At 32.8% G+C, this 9,407-nt stretch overlaps 1 protein-coding gene across 3 annotated transcripts; it reads left to right on the forward strand.

Annotated features, from left to right (window-relative positions):
- The first annotated feature begins 55 nt into the window (after positions 1–55).
- LOC139773737 (piggyBac transposable element-derived protein 4-like) lies at positions 56–6,983 on the forward strand. 3 transcript variants are annotated; one of them, XR_011718416.1, is made up of 8 exons: positions 57–210; positions 335–628; positions 4,331–4,570; positions 4,668–4,845; positions 4,926–5,080; positions 5,663–5,778; positions 6,172–6,269; positions 6,386–6,983. XR_011718416.1 is itself a non-coding variant. In XM_071708428.1 (2 exons), the coding sequence occupies exon 2, from the start codon at positions 337–339 to the stop codon at positions 2,107–2,109; it is 1,773 nt and encodes a 590-aa protein (XP_071564529.1). In that variant the 5' UTR covers positions 56–210; positions 335–336; the 3' UTR covers positions 2,110–2,140. The 3 variants fall into 3 exon arrangements, 1 of the variants encoding a protein (XP_071564529.1); XR_011718415.1 differs by lacking the exon at positions 5,663–5,778 and having other exon boundaries at positions 58–210; XM_071708428.1 differs by lacking the exons at positions 4,331–4,570; positions 4,668–4,845; positions 4,926–5,080; ... (1 more) ...; positions 6,172–6,269; positions 6,386–6,983 and having other exon boundaries at positions 56–210; positions 335–2,140.
- The last annotated feature ends 2,424 nt before the right edge of the window (positions 6,984–9,407 follow it).

The raw sequence follows: 9,407 nt of genomic DNA on the forward strand, positions 1-9,407 counted from the left end.
ACCCAGCATTAGTACGTCATGAACGGGTTGGTGGGGTTGGTCAATTCTCCCTCTCGCTTGTCCCGTTTTCTTCTCGAGTGAATTCACACATTCCAGTTTAGTATATAGTTCACTAGGGTTATGTTTACCCAGTGCGATGGTAACGTTCGAATAGCAAGGCGTCGGTTCGTCTCAAGAAATATTTTTTTACACTAACTGCGATCTTATCAAGTAAGTATAAATAAATATTAGCTATAATATATTAATATATTAATATAATAATAATATATTTTTAAGTCATAATAAAAAATATATTTTTTATAAATAAATTAACATTCATTTCTTGTTTATGCAGTAATGGAGACGCATTTTCGTGTTCGCCAAGCGTCCGAGGTGCTTAGTGTTTTCAAATTGGCTGAAGACACAGATTTTGACGACAATGAAACCGAAAGCGACGATGATCATGTTAAAACCGAGAGCATTTACGAGTCAGAAGAAGACAACTTCAAGATGGAAATAGATGGGAACGACGGAGAAATATCAATACAGCAGGCAGAAGCGCCACAGCAGTCGAAAAAACGACGTCGTAAATCCTACTTGTGCTCAAAAAACAACTTTATATGGTTACGAAACGCTCCAGAGCCTCGAGGTAAACGCTCTTTGCCGAAGTACGTCCCTTCTCCGAAAGGTCAGGCTCTAAACGCGACAACACCGCTCGAAGCATGGTCTGTTTTATTTACCAATGAAATTCTAAATATTATTATGATTCACACGAACGAAGAGATCGCCAGAACAGTCGCGAAGATTTCAGAAACTGGCGGGCGCGTTAGTCCATACCATAAATCTGTAGATCTTGTAGAATTGAGAGCTATGATAGGTTTGTTGTATTTTGCGGGTTTGCACAAAGTCAATCATACAAACGTAAGAAATTTGTGGTCGCCTTACAATATGTCCCTGTTCAGATCGACAATGTCCGAAAATCGATTTATGTTTTTGCTGCTTTCCGTGCGATTCGACGACAAGAACACGCGTGCTAAGCGGAAAGCGGACGATCGTTTGGCAAATATTCGCGAAATTTGGGACATGTTTGTTGCCAATTGCATGGCTAATTACGAGCCACACGCACACTGTATTATCGACGAGCAATTGCTTCCATTTCGCGGTAGATGTTTATTTCGAGTGTATATGCCCGCGAAACCAGATAAATGTGGTTTAAAAATTGTCACTCTAAATGATGCAATGACTCACTATATGTACAATGCGATCCCTTACGTTGGAATTGTCGACAAAGATTCGATCGAGACAGTTCCTTCCTATTATATTAGAAAATTATCGGAACCAATTTATCACAGCGGGCGAAACATTACTTGCGATGATTGGTTTACTTCCATACCGATTTGCGATAAAATGAAGAAAGATTATAATTTGACCATGGTAGGAACGATCCGTAAAAACAAACGAGAAATTCCAGAAGAGTTCAAAAAAATGCCACCTGCAGGAATGAACGTTCAATTTTGTTATCATGATAAAAAAACATTAGTATCGTATAATTCCAAAGGAAAAGAGACTGTCTTATTTTTATCGTCATTGCACGTAAACGGTAAAATCGATAGTGCTACAGATGAGCCTGAGATCGTAGTTTTTTACAATAATATGAAGGGTGGGACTGACAGTTTCGATAAGAAGTGTCGCGATTACACAACTGCTCGAAAAACTCGTCGATGGCTTATGCGATATTTTTACGGCATGTTAGATCAAGCAAATGTAAATTCCTTGATTTTGTATACTTTATGTGAGAATAACGTGAAAATGAAGCCCACTGATTTCATACTGGATCTCAGTTTGGCACTTATCAAGCCGTTTTTATCGAGGCGCTTGACGATTACGACTCTCCGATCAGATTTGCGCGTTCAGATCGAAAGTTTTCTGAAATATTACGAGATTCCCGAAGATCAAGATCCGCGCGATCTAATAAGCGACAATAAAATGGAAAGACAAAAAAGATGTGCATTTTGTTCCTATACTTTAGACAGGAAAACTTTTTACATGTGCTTGCAGTGCAAACGGCCAATGTGTAGACAACATGTCGCCAAAATATGTTGCAATTGTGCCATACAAACTGATGAGTAAATGATTATAAATAAATATATTTTTAAATGAATATTTAAAAATATTTATTTCATGCTATTTGTCATTTGTATACCCGAATTTTATTCAGAAACATGCAAATTTTTTCCATTTTAGCTCTATATATGTAGCCATAATTGTTGATTTGTCATTTTGGATTTTTAATATTATTATTGTAATTACTCCCAAATACTTCATAGTCAACGCCACAGGCAGTTTATCTCATTATTTTTAACGGAGAATGTGACTTTTTACACAGAATATTCGTTTGATAAAAGTACAAAAATCACCTAACTTTATCTCATCGATTAAACATACTTTTTGGAACAAATTATTATGACGTATTTTTTTTTTTAAGTACAACTTATTACCTTCCAATTCATATCTAATTAAATATCCTTGCATCTCTTAAAAAAAAAAAAAAACAGATTTAATTTAAAAAAAAACACGGTTTTGCGGATCTTTTTTGGTTCTCTTTTTTTCAAAATATCTCGAATACCAAAATTTTATGTCATTTTCATCTAGGGGAGACCGGGGCTAAGCCGACACTATTTTTTCAAAGGCAATTTTTAATATTTAATTAAAATTTTTAGGCAAATTCAATGGTACATATTTAAAGAGTGTTTCTTCAGGTACAAAATTGATTCAGGAAGTTTTGCTGTACGTCGCTTTGTTTTGCCGCCAGGAAAGGAAAAGTGACGCGAAGACAAATTTTCGAATTGAAAAATGCCGGGGCAAACTCGACACCCCGCCGGGGCAAACTCAACACTTTGTCTGATCGACACAATTTGATCTGGAACTTATTTTTTACTGTCTGAAAATGAAAATACATTGTTTATTGTGTATTTAAAAAGTACAAAAATTCGGAATAAAGTAGCTAGAACAATCATTTAAAATAATGAAAACAAAAATTGTTGAACTTTCAATTATCTTCATCTAAACTCATGTCTGAAAAACAATTAATGCAGGTAAACTCGCGATCGGACGTGCGCATACATTTGTCATGAGCCATACGGCTGCATGACAAGCATCGTTTGTTACTGGAAGCCGACGAAACGGCGTGGTGTTGACTTTGCCCCGGACGTCGTTTTTCACATTTGTCACTTCAAAAACATGAAAATTTTGAAAATATGCAAAAACGATTATCGGATTCATATAGAGCATCAAATTTCCCATCAAAATCACTTACCGGTAGATTCGCAAGAGTAAAGCTCGATGAAAGAGTAGACATTTTCGAGAGATCAGAAAAATTACTTTTCACTATCAAAAACGCTTATGTCGCGTTAAAAATTACACTATAACTCAGAATGTTACCAAATTCCGTTGATAATACTGGCACATAAAGACGCATTTACAGTAGGAAAGGCAAGTTTCTACGATAGATTTAAATTGGCAAAAAGCCTAGTGTCAAGTTTGCCCCGTTGTCGGCTTAGCCCCGGTCTCCCCTATATATTCTTTTTCTTTATTGTTTGGTGTATTGATTAAAAAAAAAGACTTTAAAATTGGTGCATTAAATCTTGAGATATTAAAAAAAAAAGAAAACGGGTGGCCCAAAAAGTGAGGTGTTTGAGGGTTAAAAATATTGTAACGCAAGTACTCTTTCCTTTGTGCTCCTTTGCATGCGCCTCTCTTTTTTCTTGTAAGCCCACCCACATTTCGCGTTCCAACGCGACACGCGTGCGTGTAATTCTTAAGCTGGAGTCACATGGCATGTATTTTCTACGAAGTGCCTGAGCAGAATGGCTGTCTTATAACCTTAAGGCAGTGTTTTATGCCTTAAGTCTTTGTCTTATGTAACGCACAATACTGTGTTAATGTTTCCTGTCTTGTGTAGTATACGCGACGTTTTAAGGAATAAACGTAAAACTTGTGTATATGTATAAACACAAATAACAATTATATTATACAATTAATAATGAATATTTTGTAAATAGTTATGACATAATACATTTTAAACTTATAAATATGTAATAATAATATTTCATATTTGAAATATATTTCAATAACTGTGAATATAACCTAACTTCTTTGTTCAAAGAAATTTATTTAATGTACTTATAAATAAAATGTTCTACTAAATTAAATATTATTTGATTTAATAGTATTATATATGTTTAAAAATCTTGTTAATTATTAAATTTGTATAATATTTAACAAAATCTATATGTATGTACGTATATTATCTAATGTTATCTATATATATCCTTTTATTAATTCCTTTTAGTAAAAATGGAAGATCATCACTATTGTGAATCTAATAATACATATTGTACAGACAATGAAGTGTCAAATAAAAATGAAAATAATATTTCTATAGAAGAAAAAGACGGTGATGCTTTTCTAATTGAATTATATAGAGAACGGCCATTTCTGTACAATAAAGGACACAAAGATTTTAAAAATATAATAATTAAAGATAATGCTTGGAAAGAAATTTCTAAAATAATGCAAAATAAAAATTATGGTAAATATCAAATATTTTTAATTAATATTTCTTATTATGTCTTATTGCTAATATATATTATGCTAATTATAATGATAAAATCTCAACATTTTTACAGGCAACTTATATACACCTGATTATTGTCAAACTAGATGCACATCTCTAAGAAATCAATATAATCGTGAGAAACGAATAATAGATAGTTAATATAAGAGTGGAAGTGGTGCTTCAACTCATAAACCCTTTGCATTTTATACTCAATTATCTTTTCTTGACAATTATATCAAGAGACGAAGGTTTATAATGATAATTGCTTGAAAATCCGCATTTTAATAGTATAATATGTATATATACTTATATATTCTTATATTTTCAGAACATGCAGTAATATAAAAGCAAATAAAGCTTCAACATCTACATCATCTTTAGAACTATCAACAGAAATTCCACAATCTAGTTCAAATGAAGTATTTGATACCAAAGGAAAATCAAGTCATTCTATGCACGAAACAGAAGATAATAATTTTAATGGTGAAAATAATAAAGAAAATATTTTAGAAGATACTCTTGAAGCACACGTAACACATAAACGCAACATTGACAAAGATTCACAATCAGACGTATTACATACAAAACCTAAATCTAAAAAAAGTAAAGTCGATGAAACAAAGGAATTAGACAATATGTTTACATCGGTTAGCCAGAAAATCATCAATGTTTTAGATAACAAACGTGAAAACAATAATGAAGACGAAGCATTTACACAATTTATTGTTGCTCACTTGACAAATCTTCCACAATCTGAGAAAAATATAAGAAAGAAAATGATAACAGATGCTTTATTTTCTCCACTATAAAGAATGTAATATTTTTTGTTTTTAATGATTTTTATTTTTTTCATACATTATTTTTATTTTTTATTAGTACAGTATTTTTTATTACAATATGTGATACATTACTATATGTGATATTATAAAAAAGACTGTTTCTTTTAAGTAAGATTTTAAGTTTAAAATAATATTTTCAGTCACATTGTTTTTTAAATTTAATATAATTTTATTATTTAATACGCAAAACAATATTTTTGTTTAACATTTTTTATTTATGTGATAGGTGATCTTAGATAGATGATAGATATGTGATAGATGATCTGATATGTGATCTTCACTATACTATACTATATATGTAATATTATTAAAACTGTTACATATAACATAAGATTTTAAAAGGTAATTTAAGAAAAATAATGTTTTTAATATATGTACTATTTTGTTTTTCTAAAAGTAAGACATTATGATTTTATTGTTATTTACTTATTAATTTGTATGTGCATTAATAGTTCTAAAGCACTTTCCTTATTAACTATGTTTATTATTTAATTGCTTCATTTGTATACATTTGTAATGTACATCTTGCTAATTATATAATTATTATATAAAAAATTCGATTTGTGGTATTTGTTTTTATTTACATAGATCTTTATTACTAGATACACATCAACTTACAAAAAATTGTAACATTATAGTTAAAACATTATGCCGTATGACTAAAGACAAATACAATAAAAACAAAATATATAAATGACTTTCATTAATAAATAAAAAAGTAATTAATAAATATAGGTAATACTATGCGCATTATTGTAATACGTGCGCACATGCGCACGTGGATTTGAAAAATGAAAGTTTATATGTAGATGAAAAAAATCGTTTATTAAAAGGTTAGTTTTATGTTTTGCTAAATACAATTTGATCGAAATTTGATACTACATTATTATATATGCATACATAACAAATATTATAAATATATGTTATACAATTTGTTTTTAAATTGTAGGTAAATTAAACTGTGCTGAAAATCCTTCAGAGACAATGCCTGAGGAGGAGGAATTACTACAAGAATCTGAAGTACATCATAATGATGTTGATGTAGATGAAGATGACCAAATGGAAGATAGTTATGATGATCCACCAGAAAAGAAAACATGTCGAGGCAAGCAAGACAGGCGTTGGCTCGAAGCTGATGAAATTTTAATTACTGCAGTTCAGATGAGACCTTGTTTGTGGAATCACACAATAGATGTAAAAAAGAGAACTACATTAAAAGTTCGTGATGCATGGTGTGACGTTTTGAAAGAACTAAAAGATAAGTAAAAAATAAACATTAAAAATTTTTTGTTATTGAAAACTTATCTATACATTTCATGAATAAGAAATATATTTTCAGATTATAAATTCACTGTAGAAGATGTGAAAAAGCGTTGGAGAAACCTACGAGACTCTTTCAATAAAGCAAAGAAGAAGAAAAATACATACTTACGTAGTGGTTCAGCAGCACCTACAACAAGTGATGATAGTACTTTTCGACATTATGATAACATGTTGTTTTTAATTGATAAAACGCTGCTGAATTGAATAAATAGGCCTGACCCACATTCTTCTTTTGGATTTCTCTTTTGACAATGTTGTATACAGTAATAATAATTTTGCTAAAGCTAATCTTATTTTTTCCTTTCGATAACGGAGCATTGGAGTTCTCATGTATACTCTCATTAAAACTTTAATAGACTCTTCAACCATCATTATTTTGGTTTCCATATTCACACAAAACAGTTTTAGCAAAAAACGTCAACAATACTGTATGGCATGTATGATCGAGACCAACAGTACTGTGCCGAGGCTGCATCACGCATTCCGCATTCCGCAAGTCTTTGACCGGCCTGTTCACATGGTGCAGAAAAATGACCAAAAATGCGTCAATGCAGTTCAAAAATTTAAAAATATTGTTTTCAACTTTTTCATTTTCAATATAAAATTTTATTTAATGTTATATTAATAATTATTATTGCTATTACAAAGATTATTTTTTATAAAAACGTTTGAATTACTTTAATAAAATGTTTATTATATCAATTATTTTCATTCCAGATGCGTCATTGCTCGTCTCCCATACAGCACAAAATGTTTTCAAAAAATATTTCTAAATATTTCTATAAAAATATTGCGAGAAACGTTTTAAAATGGTTTTAGGAATATTTTAAAATGGTTTAAAAACCTTTTGTGGTAACATTTTTAAGAATATTTTAAGAATCTTTTAAAAATATTTTTAAAAACGTTCTTTTTTATCACCCAGATAAAATTTTCTTAAATATTTGAAATGTATTTTTAAAATATTAATTCGAATCTACATATTTATTGTATCATAATCTTGTTTCAAAATATTTAAAAAATATTTTTATTTCTTATTGGTTTTATAATCTTTTTTCAAATATTTTCAAAAATATTTTTGAAATATTATGAAATATTCTTAATTAAAGAATGTATGTCGCTTATGTCAAAATAAAGGGATAAAGCTGAAATTTACAGAGATTGTGCACTTATATATCCCAAAAACCTGTGTTAAATTTGCGATCGATTGTCCGACCCATTTCTGAGATATTTACTTTAAAAGTTACAGAAATTATATATATATATATATATATATATATATATATATTTCCCATGTAAATATCCCAGGTAGCACACATGGTCTTATTGACGTCAATTTAAGGTCATATTTCGTCCACGACGTCATATGTCCTTTATATGACGTGTATTTGGCGTCCTATTGTGGATATGAAAGTATGACGTCATGAAAAGGACATGAATTAGACGTCATTTTAAGACCAAATTTGGTACACGACAATTTTATTTTCATTTTTTGAGTTTTTCTTAATTAAAACAGACCCATACAGCATAGAAGCTTGCAAGACATTGCAGGAACGTTACAAGTTGCAATGTAATGTTGTAAAGACAATTGCAACATTTCGTTGAAATATTAGAACAACATTGCAGAAATATTATAAGAATAATTGAAAATATAGTAGGGGAGACCGGGGCTAGACCGCTACCGGGGTAAATCCGCTAAATCAAATATCTCGGAACCTGTATATTGTGCGAACTCGCTATTAACATGGTAAACGCTGGTACCCATGTGACCAACGGAGTTTCGGCAGGTTACCTGCCGTGTTATGATTTTTACGAGGGCAAACGTGTTTTCGGAAGGTGAAAGTGAAATTTTCTGCGCGTGGAAATATTGTAATATCTGCAATAATATTTGCTCTCCAAATCTCGAGGTACGTGATTATAAAGAATAATGCATGCTGAACACGAATCCAGTGTAGTTTTTTCATTATCGTTAATGTCTAATATTTCGTGGGCGATCAAACCTGAAACTTATGTTTGGGGCTTATCCGCTAGTAAGCACTCGGGGCTGGTCCGCTAGTCTCGTCACTGTGGCGCGCCGGGCGCACGACTTCAGCTCACGGCGATTTCAGGTTAGGTTTCCCTCGAGCGTGATTCTGTCTTCCCTTGCACGTGCGTCAGTTTGTGTAAGAGGGAAATGGTACGCACGTATCGTCGCAAAACGGGTGTTTTGGCCGACCGAAAAGATGGCGGACCGTTGTTTTCGAGATCGCTCGCGCTCACGGCACATCGGCGAGGTACGGCGAGGCACGGCACGGCTCTGAGATCCCGCGATTTCCGCGCGAGAGTTGACATGCCGCGCGCGCGGTAGATCGTCCCGACTCCCGGCCGCGGTAAATTGTCGTTGTTGGTCGTTAAGTCAGTGACAGTCGCGCGTGCGACCGCATCGTCTCGGCGTCATTGTCGCCGCCGTTGTAGTGGTGGTGGTGGTGGTGGTGGTGGTGGTGGTGGTGGTCGTCGTCGTCGTCGTCGTCGTCGTCGTCGTCGTCGTCGTCGTCGTCGTCGTCGTCGTCGTCGTCGTCGTCGTCGTCGTCGTCGTCGTCGTCGTCGTCGTCGTCGTCGTCGTCGTCGTCGTCGTCGTCGTCGTCGTCGTCGTCGTCGTCGTCGTCGTCGTC

The sequence above is a fragment of the Temnothorax nylanderi genome, unplaced genomic scaffold, assembly GCF_030848795.1.
Source record: "Temnothorax nylanderi isolate EJ_2023f unplaced genomic scaffold, tnyl_v1.0 TNYL_tig0067_pilon, whole genome shotgun sequence".
Taxonomy (NCBI): Eukaryota; Metazoa; Arthropoda; class Insecta; order Hymenoptera; family Formicidae; genus Temnothorax; species Temnothorax nylanderi.